Source organism: Actinia tenebrosa, unplaced genomic scaffold, assembly GCF_029948245.1.
Source record: "Actinia tenebrosa isolate PJP-AT-01 unplaced genomic scaffold, QUT_ActTen_1.0 PGA_scaffold3__52_contigs__length_22856419, whole genome shotgun sequence".
Classification (NCBI taxonomy): domain Eukaryota; kingdom Metazoa; phylum Cnidaria; class Anthozoa; order Actiniaria; family Actiniidae; genus Actinia; species Actinia tenebrosa.
The window spans coordinates 22647882-22666547 of NW_028292580.1; the positions used below are offsets into that span (position 1 = coordinate 22647882).

General features: G+C 36.8%; 2 protein-coding genes across 3 annotated transcripts; both read right to left on the bottom strand.

Annotated features, from left to right (window-relative positions):
* Positions 1-487: 487 nt before the first annotated feature.
* On the bottom strand, positions 488-8316 carry LOC116294269 (uncharacterized). Its single transcript, XM_031701830.2, has 7 exons — positions 8117-8316; positions 5669-5941; positions 4640-4714; positions 4132-4242; positions 3320-3424; positions 2277-2411; positions 488-1063 (listed from the first exon to the last, which is right to left on the bottom strand). Exons 1-6 carry the CDS (start codon positions 8166-8168, stop codon positions 2278-2280), a joined length of 750 nt encoding a protein of 249 aa, XP_031557690.1. The 5' UTR covers positions 8169-8316; the 3' UTR covers positions 488-1063; position 2277.
* Positions 8317-13702: 5386 nt separating this feature from the next.
* On the bottom strand, positions 13703-18613 carry LOC148908913 (uncharacterized). 2 transcript variants are annotated; one of them, XM_089034786.1, is made up of 3 exons: positions 17425-18613; positions 17025-17256; positions 13703-16927 (listed from the first exon to the last, which is right to left on the bottom strand). In XM_089034786.1, the coding sequence occupies exons 1-3, from the start codon at positions 17620-17622 to the stop codon at positions 15603-15605; spliced, it is 1755 nt and encodes a 584-aa protein (XP_088890912.1). In that variant the 5' UTR covers positions 17623-18613; the 3' UTR covers positions 13703-15602. The 2 variants fall into 2 exon arrangements, with proteins under 2 accessions (XP_088890912.1, XP_088890911.1); XM_089034785.1 differs by having other exon boundaries at positions 17371-18612.
* Between the last annotated feature and the right edge of the window lie 53 nt (positions 18614-18666).

The following is an 18666-nucleotide window of genomic DNA, read 5'->3' on the forward strand; positions in this document are numbered from 1 at the left end:
CGGATAGCGCTATCAACCTTACGTCCAACCGGGCCCAGAAGTGCATCTCGTATGTACAGCATATAGCATGTATAAGCGGTGAACATGGTGCATGGTGCTGTTTGTTCATCGCGCCTTATATGGTGTTGATCATAGCTAGACCTGGGATATGGAACAAGGTGCATTCTGGTCTAGCTTGGGTACAAACATCTTTTGTTCATCATGCCTTATATGGTGTTGATCATAGCTAGACCTAGGATATGAAACATGGTGCATTCTGGTCTAGCTTGGTCTTTTGTTCATCGCGCCTTATATGGTGTTGATCAAAGCTAGACCTGGGATAGGGAACAGGGTGCATTCTGGTCTAGCTTGGGTACAAACATACTTTGCTCACCATGCCTTATATGGTATTGTTTGCACCCAACGTAGACCAGAATGCACCCAACTTTTCTAACAAAGAAAAAAATAAGGAATTCTTAATGAGAATATATAGACACCACAGACTACCTTATTCCGTAAGAAAGATTTTATTTCATTAACGACCCGAATCCCATAGTCAACGATTACAAAGGTACAAGTGAACATCGAATAAAAGATCGTTTTCATGTGACTTATCATGAAGAAATATACCCACGTAATATACTACCTATATCCATAGACCATATGAAAAACGAGTGTAAGACTGGGAACGAGCACCACGAACAATTAATGATTTCAAAAATATTTTTTCATTACAAGAAAGACCTTGTCTAAATTAGTAATTTCGGAAAGTTCTGTTGTCATATATTAAAGAAGCATTTGAAAAGCTCCGAAAACACGTTAGCGCGGCTGGTAGGCCCTTGGTTGTTGTTTCCATACAAACCTAATTTTAATTTCAAACAGCTGTAGCTTTTTTTCATTTAATGTTACCACACTGAAATTTTGAAAATTTTGAATGAAAGTATTGTTGTCTTCTATAACTGATGAACTGAGGAATCTCAAGGGACACGTCCTTTTTCATATGGTCTATCTAGAAGAATAACGTTCAACTTTTCCCAGAAATCCCAACACCCATGCAAAACAGATCGAGGATAAGACGCTAAAGCTGAAATATAAGAGATATACAGCCATTTAAAAAACGGTTGAATACTGCATACTGAATAGTGCATTCCAAGACCAAAGGTTATTGTGAGTCTCGCTAATTTGAATTAAAAAGTAAATATACAGCAATTAACTCTCTACATGTAGTTAGTATATTGTTTCAGATGGAATACACTAAAAATAGACTAAATAATTGTTATTAATCCTTCTTTAGACAATGTCACTATGTAACACAGTACACTTCGGTCTTCGAATGCACTATGCAGTATTCAGTATTCAACCCTTTTTGAAATAACTGTATACAAAGTTAGTTCCTCGAGAGAAACAATGAAACTATTAAAACAATGCGCCACGTTGGAGAATGGAGTTATTAGGCCCCGTCCACACGTATCCGGAAATTTTTGTATCCGCAATTTTTTTTTTTCGGATACGGGTTGCGTCCACACGTGTCCGCAAATTTTTGTGTCCGTATCCTCAAATTCTACGAAAACAGATACGTGTGGACGGTGAAAACGATTCGAATACGCTGCGTGTGGACGCAAACATTTTCGTATCCGCAAAAAATAATTTGCGGATACAAAAATTTCCGGATACGTGTGGACGGGGCCTTAGAATTCTAGCATTATAGACACGGTAGTTTTCATAAACCCGTGAAAATGCACAATAGCCCAATGCAAATTAGTAGACCTTAGGCATCGCTATTAAGTCTGAATTTTAAGATATAAAAGAAGCCTTAGGTCTTGCACCATCGCGTGATTGCAGCCATGACAGGAGGCACAACAATAGTCTATTTCCCTTAGTAAACTGGATTTTTTCTCATTTAAATCAGATTAGACCAGATTCAATTGTTCCTGCCTCCTGTCATGGCTGCCATCACGTGATGGTGTAAAGCCTCAAATCTTTTTTGATGTCAGTTCTCCAGTTTCGAGTTCTCTATTACTCAGGGTTAGCCTCAACTTTGTGCAGAATATTCACGTGTTCCAGTGAAGGCCCATGAAATTTCAAAGTGTTTGTATTGTTGAAGTTGTGCATTCTTTACTTTACCGTTGGTATTTGTGAATATTTAGACACTGATTCGAGGCTAAGCCTGAGTAAATGAGTCTGTAATCAAGGAACACAGCAGTCATTTGGAACTCGAAAATGGTTTATTCAAGTTAACACGCTATCAGAGATTAGCTGATTGTTCTTAGCCAATCAGAGACGAGATAGTGTCCTACCTTAAGCAGAGCATATTCCACAAGTTTCTGGACAGTGCGTCTGCATGAAGTTTCGAATTCTCCATGAATTTGATTGACATCCACGTGACACCTCCTTGAAGATTGCGCATGCGCGATGGTAATGATCAATGCATGCTAAAGTAAAGGAAAGGATATAAAAAATTAGTTTGCTGTCATGATGAAAAAGCAAGAAAACTATCCTGCTTCTTGTCATGGCTGCCATCACTTGTTAATGCAAAGCCTCCTCTAGCCGTCAAGTCGTAAACACTTTGTTGGATTGTGTTACGATCACCAAAAAGTTCGGACATCGTTCTCGAATTCCCATACAAATTCACTGACTTTAAAGAGAAAATTTAGGCCCCGTCCACACTATGCCGGATAAATTTGAATCCGAATTTTTATTTATTCGGTTAGGTCTACCGTCCACACTAGTCCGGGCGAATCCGGAACAATTCTTCACCGAAAACGAATTTTTGAAATGGAACCGAATAAATAAAAATTCGGATTCAAATTTATCCGGCATAGTGTGGACGGGGCCTTAGAAAGATTTCTTTAGTTAGCTCTCTTAACAGCAGTAAGAAAAGCTTCAATCAAGCTAGAAAAATGATATTTTACTTGTATTTAGAGAACTAACTAAACAAACCAAGTAAATAGTTCATTTAAAGTCAGTACATTTGTACGGAAATCCGAGAACAATGTCCGAACTTCTTGGTGACCGTAACACAATTCAACACAATTTTTACCACGTGACGGCTAGCGACGAAAAGGTGAATTGACTACTCGTTATCCAAAGATACGATGCTTAAAGCCCCGTTTACACAGGCGATTTTTGCGGCGATTTTTGCTGCGATTTTTGTGGCAATTTTCGGAAATATGAAATCTTTTGTCTCATCCTTCAAAAGAGACATTCGTCTAGGAAAATCTTGGTATCCTGAAAAAAACTTTACAAGTAAATTCTTTAAGATTATTTATTATGGACAAAATCGCAAAAAAAATCGCAGCAAAAATCGCTAGTGTAAACGGGGCTTAAGAAGAGTTCTTACGTCTGCATCGCTTTCCTTCGGGCCCAGTCCCTGGCTTTCCATCCCAGCAACAGAAAGCCCCAGGGTAGTTTCTTTCACAATCGGATATTGGAGCAGCGGCTGTCTCTGTCGAAGGGAAAGTACGATTAGTGTAACCGCCTCAAGGTTGGCTCTGAGTTGGTTGGGCACAGGACACGAGTGAAAAACTTGCTTAAGTCCGTACGCAAATTAGTCAAAACATATGAAAATTTGACTTTTAAACATGCCTGATAAATTGGACTTCACAAAATACCAAAACTAAGTGTCCATGCTTGAAACGTAAGGCTAATTCTTTCATACTGTGTTTGTAAATACAGTATCTTGGTATGACAAAAGTATACTCTCGAACTTTTTTGTATACTTGGAGAAAACAAACATTTATTTTCTCACTCAAACTCTTCAAAATTCCTAGAAAACGTGCTGAAATGCACGCATGCGCAAACGTTTTTCTCTAGTGTCTGGGCACCGGACTATTTAACAATCAGACACGCATTCCGACTGGTATACAAGTCCAGAAGTCTGATCTGAAACTGTGATGTATGTAGAAAAGACGTATGTGAGTAAAAAAATGCAGGTCATTGAAAAACTTAAGAACAATAAACTTATTAATGTTACTGTTAATAAAAAGCTTATTAGCAACTTTTTTTGGTGGCCTTGATATCCATAATTTTAAGGAAAAAATACTCTCTCTTTTTCAAATTTATTCGATTCTGATTGGCTAACAGTTTTTTCAGATCAGCTAAAAATAGATAGATGAATATTTGCATAACTGCAACTCAAAAGATCTTACTTACTGCATCGACGGCATGAAAATGCGCACTTTCTCCACATTTTCTTGCAGTCAAGTTGTCCAGTCGTCAGTAATTCATTGCATTTGTCTTTGTAAATATCTTCGCACAGTAGCACTAGAAAAATAACAAAATAGCATATAAATGATAATCATAATGACGGCGACAGTGACAGCGGCAGCAACAGCGACAGCGAAGGCGACAGTGACAGTGACAGTGACAGTGACAGTGACAGTGACAGTGACAGTGACAGTGACAGTGACAGTGACAGTGACAGTGACAGTGACAGTGACAGTGACAGTGACAGTGACAGTGACAGTGACAGTGACAGTGACAGTGACAGTGACAGTGACAGTGACAGTGACAGTGACAGTGACAGTGACAGTGACAGTGACAGTGACAGTGACAGTGACAGTGACAGTGACAGTGACAGTGACAGTGACAGTGACAGTGACAGTGACAGTGACAGTGACAGTGACAGTGACAGTGACAGCGGCAGCGTGGTTTTACTTACTTGCACAACCCTCTTTTCCTGTTGATGGTGCTGCTGAGCCATCTGGACAACATCCAAAGGGAGTATGGGAACACTCTGTTAAACAAGACAAGATAATGATCAGTAACATTTGGGTTGAACTGACCGCGCGAGCCTGAAAACCACGATTGGATGTTAAGCTCTCAAATTCAATACCAATAGAAGCTTTGCACCATCACCTGCCGGCGCCCATAATACAGCTTGGGCTGCCTGTGGTTAGATGACATACCAATAAAATCCCGTTGCTCTCGGGAGTAGTCCCCTTTACAGTTTCCTGTGCCATTTTGAAAAAGAGGCGTGCCTTTGCATCGAAGCGAGACGAACGGTGAACTTGCAATGATAGAGACCTTTTTTAACACCTTGGACAATTATTCACATGTCTCTATCATTGCAAGCTCACCGTTCGTCTCGCTTCAATGCAAAGGCACGCCTACCTTTCAAGATGGCGCCGGGAACTGTGAAGCGGACTATCGGATTCTTTCTCATGTAAAACGATTGAATTGTGGGCTGCCATCATAGTTAGAGTGCAAACAATATAACCGTGAAACTTTAGTAATACTAAATAACACAATTTCATGTAAATTACATTGTTTTCTATTGTTTAGTTAGCACTATTTTGTACTATTTAGTAATTAGTGTTTTACGGATTAATTGTTTGCACTCTAATAGAGGGGAATGGTTAGGAAACCTATTGTTATAGGTCTTTGTTCGCTTTTGAGGTTAAACCGGTCTTGACCGTGCACAATGTTTGTTTTATGCTCATCCGAAATTGCAAAATAAGTAAACATTCACTTTGTCTATGGGATTGTTGTATGGAATATTCAAATATCTCTTATAAATCTTTAAGTATTTTGAACTAGCAGCCAAAAGAAAGATTTTGACTCTTCACTCAGCCATTGCCAACAATGGTAAAACAATGGTAAAACAAAGAATTGTGCATGGTCACGCTTGAGAAAAGTGAACAAAGACCTATATTATATTATAAATCGATAGGTTTCCGCAATGACTTACCTAAGGGAGGGACTTGTCCGGGCTTAAGTTTGTATTTTATCGGGTCATTCGACATGGTTTTTCGTAGTTCATTGAAGTAATTCTTCGTTTCTCGGTTCATATCAGACTGACTTAGACTAGACGTGTCGTCTGAGGACATCAGACCATCAACATATGTAGTGAACTCATCGAGAAGTGAACTTGGAATTGATTCCTCCTCTTGGTGGCTGACCGAGGATTTCTCAGTGTCCATGGATTTGAGAAACTTTTCCATGTCAAACATCGATGATGTGGCTACGATAATCAAATGAAAACATGTTAGTCCTATAGTAATGTAAGAGAAGCCTATTTCGTATTCCGTAAATCAGGCAATCATTTGCAAAAGATTAAGTCAACAGACCGTTTTCTCAAGGTTGCGTGCGCATCCAACTTGACGCAAAAACTGAAAAACGCAAATTCAGTAAAATTGAGAAGACAGTTTTATATTTAAAGAGGACAATAATCTATTTTATGAATTCTTATCGAAAAAAGTTCATAGCGATGCATGATAATACTCGTGTTCTGGTATCGTGGCACGTCAAGTTTGGATGCGCACGCAAGCTTGAGAAAACGGTCGTCTATCGTAATGCAAAGAATGAGCAGCTGAAACAATACGAATGTTTTGAAATCCCACGGACTTTAAATGGTATTCGTGAATAGCTAACTAATAAGAGGATAAGCCTATGCAAATGAGTCTCTGGCCTTCAAAAACAGCGGCATTCATCGAATGCGAAACTGGTGTATCGACAGGCCAGGAATAACAACAAGAGTAGAGAAGAGAAGAGAAGAGAAGAGAAGAGAAGAGAAGAGAAGAAGAAAAGCAAATATTTACATTCTGAATAATGAGTATTTAGTTTCTTGGTTGGACTACGTACGTTGAGTGATTATAGCATCAAAAAAAAAAAAAAACGAACTTTTCCCTAAAGAAAATGGCCTTGAAAAAATCGATTACAACGAAAAATATTCTTTGTTCGTAGATATATTTTTTATATTTCATAATATCTGTCTCGCGGCAGAGTTCAAATAAAAAGGCTTCAGCACACATTATTTAATAATACCGAATAAGGCTATCAAAGAAAGTACTATTATATATCTTGAACGAAAGTCGGAAAACGCCCGCTTCTCTATATTTTAACATTGCATGAAAAAAACCGTTTGTAAATAGTATTCCTTCTTGTTCAAATTACTGCCCCTAAAGCTGAACACATTACTTAATTAAAAGTGTGCTATAATTGATAACCACTTTCCTTAAAACTAATCTACTTGTTTTCGTAAAAGGGTTATGTGGTTTCGTAAAGAGTTAATTAAATTTTATAATACATAATTACATAATCTTAATTATTTAAAAACATTTATCTAAAAGACCCCCCTTAAGGCATTAAATAATTTTAAAAATTTAAGATTTCAAAATCCCCAAATGTTTAAAGGACGCAAAAGTTTTTAAACTAACATATTTTGAATAATATTTTGAAGAGTAGAAAAGTATAATGTTAGAGTTAAGAAAGATAAAGTTAATCTGTTGTTGACTTAGGGTCGAAAGGATGGATGCGGAACTCTTCAGACAGATATTTAAACATCGCTACACCCAAGTTAAAAGAATATTTCTGATTCATCTTCACACTTAAGAAAAATGATTTACACTATAAGGACGACGGCTTCAATCGTCTTGTAGGAAAGTGAATTCATATTTTAAAATAAGATCAGTTAATGGACAAAAAAAAAAGCGGAAAGTACAATGCCTTCTTTGATAGCAAAAATAGTTCGTAAAGTACCGTTGAAAATGAAACCTGAGATACAACAACAACAACAACTCGGACGGTATCTTGGCCTTTTTTAACACACCAAATGGTTTGAAATTTTGTCCTCTTTTATCCTCAATCGAAAGCGCAAACTATTGATTCCTTTATATAGTTTTGGAGCCAAGGGCGTCGTAAGTTATTGAATATAAATTATTTAACCTTGACTTGACTTTTTAAGAACATGTTGTACAAATTCTTTTTGAAAGAAAACTCCAAAAATTGCATCAAAATACTGCTAGAAAATGTTGAAAATTTCACTTAAATTTTTCCTCTGAAAATATTAGATAAGCGTACGAGCGAGCCATTTTCTTTAACAGTTTTATTAGAAATTTTGACTTATTTTCTCACGATTAACTAATGGTGTTCGTACATAAGCAGATTAAAATCATTAATAATTTTGAAGGATTATATTGACACTTTTCAGCAGTAACTGTTTTACTAAAAACTAAAATAAAATAATTTCAAAACAATCCAAAAAACTACAAGATAAGATTTTCAAAAGGTATTAAAACTGGGTCTATTGAACGAAAAAAAAGTTTAAAATTTAAGGATCTAGAATTTTCGTGAACGAGTCAGTCAACAATTGTTTCATTGTTAAATAAAAGCGTAGAATTATCATTTGCTGTCCTACCTAGATCAGCCAGCAGGAATTGACAGACGACAACGAGGAGGAAGGCTTTCATTTTGTCCAGAATTTGTTCCCTCAAACGAGCTGTTGTCCGTTGAACTGGCTAGGTAACTGTGAAACAACTCTAGTGTGCTCAGGCTTTATATAGAGAAGAACAGTGGACTATTTGAAAACCTTCTAGAAACGTTATTTACGTGTTTAATAAGGTCACCATAAGGAAATCTAATATGGCATATGCCGGGGCACTTGAAGGCAAAATGGAAAACGTGGAATCAGGACCGCGTCAAACCACCAACGGCCTGAAAAAATCGATTAAAAAAAATCTTTAACAACAGGTTTTCGTAAGCTAGCCCATTAAAAGAATACCTTAATCATGACTCATGACTTTCGTTGTTGTTTTTTTAATCTTTTTGAAAATGTCCGATTTTTTATAATTCTAGTTTAAAGTTTTAGTTAAAATCCCAAGTCCATTTTTAGCATTTACATTTAAATGGCTTTCCATTTGTCACATTTAAAAGAATATTCCATTAATTTGTGGTTCGAGGTTCATTATCGCCCACTATAGGTAAAAAGTTATTCAACATGTATTCATTCAATGAAGTTGAATTAGCACAAAACACAAACTTTCTATTTTATTTTATTTTTATTTTTATTGAAACAGAAGTAGGAGAATCTAAAAATACTTTAGCTATGAAAAGAGCCATAAATGGCGGAAATATCTCTGGTTATTTAAATTAATTTTATTATCAAAGAATAGATAAAATTACAGCTGTATTATCGAGCCACAAGCAGAATTCCAGTGATGATTGGAATTCTAAACTTAAAGATGAAATTCTGATAAATTCGCTTTTAAAAAAGCTGTTAAGTCGAAAGTTATAAGTTGTTCAATATGGGTTTATTTAACAATAAAATAAAATAAATAAATAAATAAGTCTTTTCCAGGTTCATCTCTCAGGAATTAGGATTTTTATAAACTGATAGAAGTAGCTTTTAATAAAGACATTAAAAATTAATGAGCGAATTCATAAAGTGTGTGAAAAGGAACCATCAATGCTGAAGAACAAAGCTGGTTTATAAAATAATAAGACTCTATAAAATGATGAGAGATATTATCGTACGTTCTGACCACAGCCCATCCTATTTTTCCCATGACCAACAACCACAAAACAGGGGAAAATCCAGATTTAACAAGACGTGTTCGGAAAACCATTAATTATTTTACACCAGCTGTAAAAATAAAACTTATAAACTGCTGAGTTTAAACGTAAAGTCTTAGTAGAAAGATTAGAAACTTCTTTATGACCTGAAAACGTTAAAGAAAAACAAGAATGATGTTAACCCATCGAAAACCACAAAGACGTAACGGAGTAAATGAGGCGGCATTTTAGATATTTCCAGAACTTAAACGTCTATCACACGCAATAAAACAAAAAATGAGCTTTGAAATTATTTTTGGCAAAAAAGGTGTATTTTTGGATTTAGGTTTGTGTAAATGTAGAAACATCTGGCTGTTATTGTAGGAAAATATTGGGATTTTCTTTCTATTTTTATCTTAGCGAAAGTGTACGGCAATTATGTATGTCAATGCATTTTGTGTATTTGTTCGTTGATTGATTCATGGTGGCTTGGTTGTCGTTCGTTTGTCCTTCTTTTCTTGTTTACGGCAAACGTGAAACGTCAGTTCACCATTAAAAAATTCTTTAAAATTAGTGAAAAGGAATCGCAAAAATCTCCAAGTAGTAGATAAACAAAAGAATACTTGTCTTTGTCGAGAAGGTTTGCAAAAGGTAAAGTGAAATGTAGGGAACGATGAAACCGTGGTCACGTTAATCTGCCTTCCTTCCTTCCTTCCTTCCTTCCTTCCTTCCTTCCTTCCTTCCTTCCTTCCTTTTCTCTGTGAGTTTTTCATAAAGTCTTTATAAATCATTATCTCTAGATCTAGATTAATTTACAGGCGTGACTATCAAGGCGTTACTCTCAAATCAAACTCGGTTTGTATAAAATAAAAATACCGTTCTAAGCATTGAAAATTAACTAAAAATATATGTTTTTCCGAAGCAACATGCCGTCATTAAAATACTAAGCATTCGTCATAAAAGCTTTGTTTTACAGACGTGACTATCAAGACGTTTACTCTCAAATCAAACTCGGTTTATATAAAATAAAAATACCGTTCTAAGCATTGAAAATTAACAAAAAATATGAAAAAAAGCTTTGTTTTACAGACGCCACTATCATTCACTGTTGTCAGAATGTTTAAGAGGTTTGATTCATAGGCGTTGTCAAGCCCTAGTTTTATCAAAGCAAAGATCAAATTGCGTTCATATTATTCTGTGGTATGCGGTCGATATGGTGTGTTGCCAGCAAACCTGAAGCTCAGTTGGAAAACGGTTCTGGCTTAATTTTTTTCCCCTTAAGAGAGGCGTGTGTATAAATCATAAACACTTGTATGCAACGCCTCTCTTAAGCGAAAAAAAAAAAAAAAAAATCAGAACCTTTGTCGGCCTGACCTTCAGGTTTGCTATTCTTTTTGAAAAAAAGAAAAGTGGTGCAGTTGGTAAGATGAGAAACATATGAGTGTGAATTACAAAATGTGTTGACAAGTCTACACAAAGACTATGATAACAGACATATTTCATTCAAACTTTTGCGAATTTTTTACATAATAACTGTAATAATTCTACAGCTTCTCATTAATCCCATATAGGTAACTGTCCAATTATTTTCTTAATTGGACAGATCTTGTTGATATGGGATTAATTAGGCAGCTATATATTATAAATAGGTAATGGGATTTCATGCTCCCCTATCAAGAAATAATTAGACTCGAAAAATTATTCTGACTGCCAAATTGGACTCGGCCTACGGTCTCATCCAATTTTGGAAGTCCTCGGAATTTTTCTCGTCCAATTATTTCTTAAGAAATAGTCCAATAGATTGTTTTGATGTGACGCCATAGTGAAATAGGGCAATTTAAATTAAGAAATTAATGCTTTTGGAGTGAACACCCTTTTAAATCATTGAACTAGTTGATTTAGATAATGGGTACGAATTCTTGACAAGATATATTAGCATTTGTTTTAAGTTTTGAAAATGCAAGAAAACGTCGCATGGCCTACAGTGATAAATACTTACAAAACTTTCTCTTTTCAATCTCTAGTAACTTCTTAGCGGTAATTCTGAAGTACTTTCTCAAATAGCATTGCTATGACGTCTTTTCTCTGTCACTTTATCACAGCTCATGCAGCTTGTTGGCGCGCTAATTGAAACAGGCGCCGGGTAGAACAATATCGACATGAATGAACCTTTAAGTGAACAAATGAACCCGAGCACAGCTTTCATGTTGTTACTTTTTTGTGGCAAGTGAGAACAGCTTTGGCGATTAATCATCAAAGAACGACGCACGCACTTGTCGTTTCAACATTACGAGGATCAGCCTACAAAACAAAGGAATAAAAAAGCTTGTCAAATGTGGACCGAAGGCACGACATTCCGTCAAATTCTCTCAGTAAAAATCACTCAGGATTCTTTTCTGGAAATTTGTCACGTAACCGCAATATGTAAACGTAATTCCCAAAACATAACCACTTAAATATCATATTACTGTGATAAAGAATAGACTTCTTTAGCTTAGGCGTAAAGTTTTCCCATTTCAGACCACGTGTCATTCCCTAGAGTATTATTTCTTTGTTTAACGATTGTACATGAGAAGACACATGAATATGGATACAACTCAAACAAAGAATCTTATTCTCAAGACCATGTGTCATTCCCTAGAGTATCATTTCTTTGTTTAACAGTTGTACATGAGAAGACACATGAATATGGATACAACTCAAACAAAGAATCTTATTCTCAAGAATGACACGTGGTCTGAAATGGGAAAATATTCGATTTCATGCATGATGAGCCCAAGGACGTCCGCGTGCACAAAAACCGCTGAAGGAACTATACACGTTTCTAACTCGTGGATGCGAAGCGTAGAAAAGAGTTATTGCTAACTTCAACAGGGCAAAACCCTCGAATTTTCATTTGCACTGCACTGTATATATTTCTTTGAATTTTTGCTTATTTATACAAACATCATTCAGATCTAACGCTTAGAGTATCATGTTAAACGAGCTTGGGCTATCTGTGTTTCTCATTTTTTAACAAAATCATTTTTTATAAAACTTTGAATTTGGCAGTCCTTTGTTATAATACACTCTACAAAATTACTCGATTCTGATTGCACAAAAGGAGTACAATTAAATCCCAAATTGTACTCTGTAGAGTCCCAATTAAGTTGCTCAATTTTGTTGAGTGCTTTACTCTATTGATTGTTTTCACGGCAGCCATGTTGGAGGAACTTAACAAAAATTGTCAATGAATTCTTTTGTTATGTCCTCCACCATGGCCGCCGTGTCTTTTGCTATTTGATTCTCTTGGGAATGGTTGAAAACCGTCAATAAATATAAAGTTCTCAAAAGGCTCGTCCGATTTAGAGAACTTCGCTCGTTCCTATAAATTCAGAATGGTACTCGAGATCTTGCGATCAAGATAGAACTATGGCAAGCCATACCATTCAAAAGTGATTGAGTTTGCAACTGCCTGTTGAGAAATCGACTGATGATTGAGAATGACGGATTGCTAGGATTAAGAAAGAAGACTGATGATTGAGAATCACGATTGATGATTGAGAGTCACGATTGAGGAACGAGAATCACGACCGAGGAACGAGAATTACGACTGAGGAACGAGAATTACGACTGAGGAACGAGAATCACGTGATCTTACCTTGGAGATCTGGGTACGAGAATTTTTCCCGCCAAAAGGAAAAGACCAAAACAACAAACATGGCGTCTAATGCTGGTGTCCAAGAAGAATTAGAGGAATTCTTTTATTCTTTGATTCGCTGCATTGAAAAGGTCCAGGAATGTCTTAGTAACCGAGGCAGCATCCCAATTGAATACATAGAGCATAATTTAGAGGGGCATTTCCAGATCGTCTCGGCCATTTTTGTTACTTTACGCGAAAACAATGTGGACCAAGAAAACGACCTTTTTATGTTATTTCAAAACCTTCTTGGGGTGCTTGAGGAGCTCATAAAAGAAAAAGACAAGGAAAAAGAACAGAGGCAGCATTGTGAAAGAAAGGTAAAATCTGTGGTGCCCAATACATTGAGCAGTAGTGGCGGAAGACCTATGTACGACATCAGTAAGGAGATGATTGAAAACTTTAGAGAAACTGGAATGAACTGGAAAGAAATATCTGTTTGCCTTGGTATAAGCGAGAGCACTCTTTATCGTCGAAGACAATGTTATGGATTGCAAGAAAGCTATGCAGATATTTCTAACGAAGAGTTGATGTCAACAGTAACAGACATACTTCGGCAGACCCCTTATGCAGGAGAATCGTATATTAGTGGCGCTCTACGATCTAAAGGTGTTTTTGTTCAAAGATGCAGAATAAGAGCTATATTGCGACAGGCTGATCCTATTAGTAGAGCACTGAGAAGAAGCACTGTAATCCAAAGGCGCCGTTACAATGTTGAGGCCCCTAATCACTTGTGGCACATTGATGGTAATCATAAGATCAGTTGCTTGGAGATTTGTTATCCATGGTTGTATAGATGGATACAGTAGGACAGTTATTTATCTAAAATGTGCTACCAATAATTTGGCATCCACAGTACTTGATTTCTTTATTCAGGGTGTAAGAGATTTTGGACTGCCTCTTCGAGTTAGAGGGGATCATGGAGGGGAGAATGTGGATGTTGCACGATACATGGTTCATAACAGGGGTGAAAACAGAGGAAGTTTCATTGCAGGCAGGAGTGTGCATAATGTTCGGATAGAAAGACTTTGGAGAGAAATGAACAGAGTGGTCATAAGGTATTACAAAGACCTGTTTTGCTTCCTCGAAGAGCTGAACCTGCTGGATTCCAACAGTGAGCAAGATCTTTTTGCCCTGCATTACATCTATCTTCATAGAATACAGCGCTCACTGCACCAATTTGTGGGTCAGTAAAACTACCATGGATTACGCACTGAAAACTTCCACTCGCCAATGGCCTTGTGGCAGACAGGTATGATGAATAACCCTGAATGTTTACAGGAATGTACACCTGAGTTGTATGGAATTGATTTTGATTCAGGGTTATCTGGGATGAACCTTGATGACAGTGTTGTAGTTCCTGACAATGAAATGCACCTCACAGTTCAAGAAATGACCTTATTGCAAAACCTTGTTCCAGACCCTTTGATGGATGATGGTAATTCAGGAATAGACATGTTTGTCAAAGTTTGTGATTTTCTCAAAACAATATCAAATTAATTAATGAAAGACAATGTTATATACTGACATCACTTTGTTTTATTTAACATGTCAAACAATTTTTAACAAGTGAAAGAACATTACCTGTAGTCCAATCATCTAGGTATAAGCAGTGTTAAAATTCTGCTCTGCTTTCACATACTATTTTACCTATGAAGTTTATATTTGTTCATAGGTTTGCTAAACTGGAACAAAAAGTCATACTGATATAATTTGTTTCAAAATTGAAAGCAACAATGGATATATATGCTAAAAGTATAGTACAAGCAGTGTTGTAATATTGCTTCACATACTGTGCATGTTACCAATGATTCTTAGTGTCTGTTCTTTTTACTAAAATGTCAACCCTTTACACATACTTTTATATTGAACTACAGCAGGTACCCTTTCCACTATTGAACAAACCTATAAAAGGCATTAGAAATGACATGCAGTGAACAACACTGACAAGGGTTTGCCTTATTCTAAACATATCCCTTAAAAAAAGCTATAACTATTATTACTTGTTATTAACAGGTATAAACTGTCAACATAACTTCTATAACTTCTCAACAGTCAATTAATTTTAAATGCAACATAATTAATGGAGTCGCATGGCCAACTGAAAGGAACCCAACATTTTGTGCTAAAGGATTTGGTATCAAACTGTTTATTTTTTTACTTTAGAAGGGCAGGATTTGATGGAGTCAGCAAAAAATTAAATACAGCAGGGTACACAAAAATTCATGTCACACAGTACTTACAAAATGAAAAGCATCAAAACAAGTAAAAAGTTGACAATGAAGAGGGGGTGGTCAGCTTTTTTCTGCTGAAAATCCAAATATCGCCTTCCTGAGAAAAAAATATACAGTCTCTAAAAAGGAAATACCACCTTTGTTATTAAGAAACTATAGTGAAAAAGAACATGATGATGTTTAATAGGCCACTTTGAGGACATTAAAATGGTATTTCTTATTGATTCTTTGATAATAAAGTGGTAATTTCCTATATTACTAAAGCTTACTTTAAAATATATATATATATATAGAAGCAACAACATTACACTGAGTAGTGCTCACCCTGAAATGGTCTATGAAAAGAGTTTCCTGAGGGAGATGAAAACATCAAGGTTTTTAGAAACAAAAAGCAGTAATAATACTTCGAAAACTAATTATTGTTTAAAGCTAATGGCAGTCTACATAATGTCTATCTCCCAGTTGTTTCGGTTGAGGATGTTAGTAAATTCCTCTCTGAGTTCCACAAAATTATTGTATGTTGATGGAAGCTCTAGTAATGGAGTGCATGTATGTGCCACTGGTCTGGAACTAAAACCCTCTGTCTTAACAAATGCTACCTGTAGCTTGTGTCCCCCCATTACATCCATTGCTGTGGTGAATCTCAGGAACTGTACCAACTTAGTAGTGTCGAGACCTCTAATAAAACGAAGTAAGAACTTGAAAACATCTCTCTCTGCATCAGTGGTTGGGTTGCATGACAGGCTGTCAAGGACTTTTTTGGGTGTAGGATTAAGTGCTTCATAAAGTTCTAAAACTGCTGCTATTGATTGAAACTGCTTGTATGGCTTCAATCCTTGCTGCAGAATTGGCTGCCATGCTGCAACCATAAGGTGGGGCTTTTGGACAAGCTCCTGCCTTGCGATTTCAAGGATAACTCTGATGACATTTTCTTTTTTGACGTGGGACCTGCAATTAAACCTTTCTAGGAAATCTTGAAATTCTTCCTCTTCACCAGGGAGGTCATTATTCCTGAGGACACTTTCAACCAGATCCTCTTCTAGTTGTGATAAATAACGCTTGAAGGAACCAATAAATAAATCATCAGTAACCTCTGTGCCAAATAGGCAAAAGCAAATAAATGCTTTGGAAAAGAATGTAGGAAAATAGGACACAGAGTTATACCCTTTCACTAAAATGCGACCTATTGCCTCCCATTCTTCAATGAAGTGGTCATGCCTGATGAATGGTACCCTTTCCCGTTCACCTATTGTCATACTAATGGAAAATTCATTCCAGAATAGTGTGTAAACTTCACGAGCAATACCAACACCAATCCCTGCTTCAAGATCACCCCTTTCATTAATAATTTTAAATTCTATCTCTCTATGCAAAATGCCTGGATCTTTAAATTCCTTGATAAGATCTGCTTTTATACTGATACGATGAATTTTCAGGACCTGTGGTGCTGGTTCCTGCACTTCTGGTGGATCACTCAGGATTTCATATCCAGGGTGATTTGTATGCTCCTGGACAGCTGAAGTATTCTCAACACCCATTAGGTGAGCAAGGCGAAAATTCCTCAATTGTGCAACATCAGGCTCAGCATAGACTTCTTCTTCTGGAACTGAGGGTGGGGATGCATCTTTAGCCAATGACATTTCAAACTCCTCATTCTGTATGCAACGTATGCATTGTTCCCCCAAAGGGAATGTACAGCTACATTTCTCACAAATCACTCTGGGTGTAGCCGAGCAGTTCATGTGGGGATTGCTAATGTTGGCCTCTGTAAAACGAAAAGAGAATGACAAAATTAGGGTACAGAGGGCCATAGGAATAAAATAATAAAACGAAATGGATCTAACAATTCATAAATTGGTTACTTGTGCTTTCATTGGGCTGTTCACTGCTTCTGCTGCTAGAGGATGGTGGGTCCACTACACTGATAGAAGATGTACTTATAGAAGATGTTAGCACAGTGGGTTGAGGTGCAGATAGACCATTGGTACTTTGGGCTGCCTCAGTTATAGACTGTTGAACACTTACGCTATCAGCAAACTCAATCATTTGCTGTAACTCTTCCTCATCATCATCACCAAGATCATCTATGTCTATCTATTAAATATATCAACATGAACAACAAGTGTCCATTAGATGATCGTGTTTCAAGGTCGTGGAGGGGGGAGGGGGGGGGGGGTGCATAGATTGAAAAAATAAAGTTTATCTTACCTTAAGGACCTTCTTTAAAGATTCACCAACAAATGGACTTTCATCACACAATACCTCATTTGGCAAAATGTAAATAGGCTTTTCTTTGAAGATCTTATGAACCATTATGCCGTTCAAAGTCTGCCCTGCTGCAACTGGTGGCTTTACTAATGAACTGTGAACAGGCATATATATTTGGATGTCTACATCTCTTGGAAGCTTGCTGTCGAATGCCTCCCTCAAATTCATTAGACATTTCCGATTTAGCGGCATAGGGAAAGTATATTCCGCATTCTATAATCCGACCGGAATAGCATAAATTAAAAAGAGCTATCATTATTTTATTCCAGATTTAACCAATAGAATTTTCAAAACTCCTTATCTTACTGTTTTCTCAGCTAGTACAATGTATTATTAGGTAAATAACAACTGCGAAAGAAAGTTTGCAACTATCGTTACTGACGTTACTCTTTCGTCTTACTACTATGGTCCTTAATAGTCAATCCTCTTACTACGAAGAACTAATGTCCCAAACGTCATATATTTATGAACTTTCTTATACACCTGTTGTATTCAACGCACCAAAACAGTCACAACTGACTAGCAAGCGCTAGTAGTATCAACATATCTTGAGATTTGTTTACAGTATTAAGCTAGGAATTTTTCTGCTCTCACTAATATAGACATGTGTTACGCCAGTTTGTTTTACTTTTCCGAAAAGTATATCAAAAAGAACATATATAACATTACAGTGTTTTTAGAATTCTTTTCCTTCGATTAGCAAGAGCACCACAAGTTGCTATTACAAAGGGTTGAAATGGCCTCATGTGTCAAAAAATATCCGAGGTCGCTGAGTAAATGTTTAGGAATCCAATGGCGTGCTCTACGCGGATACGAAGCGACCTTAGCGCTCTGTTGGCATTCTGTTGTCGTCTAATGTAAGCAATACGTCTTGGAGTGATAAGAGGTGGTGCGTTAGCGTATGCCCCATCAGCTATCAGCCTTGCTCGTCGTGTTAGATTCCTTCTTCTTCCATGGCCTATAGCGGGAAGTCGTCTGTGTGACTCCGCGGCTGATTGCCAAAAAGTCGGGCTAGGAGATTAGCTCTGTGATGAGCAGGTTCCCTATTAAATGCATAGGAAATAAAGGGACCAAACGTTGTGGTCTTTGAAGACTCAATTTTATAGCTGCAAAGATAGACAGCAGGGTTACTACAGTAAACATTGGGAAAGGTGGGACATCCATTGTTGACTGACGCGAACAGGTAGTGTATTAAACATATATGCAACTTTTTCGTTCGCAATCACGAAACCAAAC

Bases quoted from the DNA above. Each gene is read 5' to 3' on its own strand.
- LOC116294269 (XM_031701830.2), bottom strand. From the start codon at position 8,168: ATGAAAGCCTTCCTCCTCGTTGTCGTCTGTCAATTCCTGCTGGCTGAT. The intron at 4,715-5,668 runs GTAAGTCATTGC...CTTGTTTAACAG, and splicing joins CGGACAAGTCCCTCCCTTAG to AGTGTTCCCATACTCCCTTT. The intron at 2,412-3,319 runs GTAAGAACTCTT...CCTTTACTTTAG, and splicing joins CGAAGGAAAGCGATGCAGAC to CATGCATTGATCATTACCAT.
- LOC148908913 (XM_089034785.1), bottom strand. From the start codon at position 17,622: ATGCCGCTAAATCGGAAATGTCTAATGAATTTGAGGGAGGCATTCGAC. The intron at 17,257-17,370 runs GTAAGATAAACT...TATATTTAATAG, and splicing joins CTTTAAAGAAGGTCCTTAAG to ATAGACATAGATGATCTTGG. The intron at 16,928-17,024 runs GTAACCAATTTA...TTCGTTTTACAG, and splicing joins ACAGCCCAATGAAAGCACAA to AGGCCAACATTAGCAATCCC.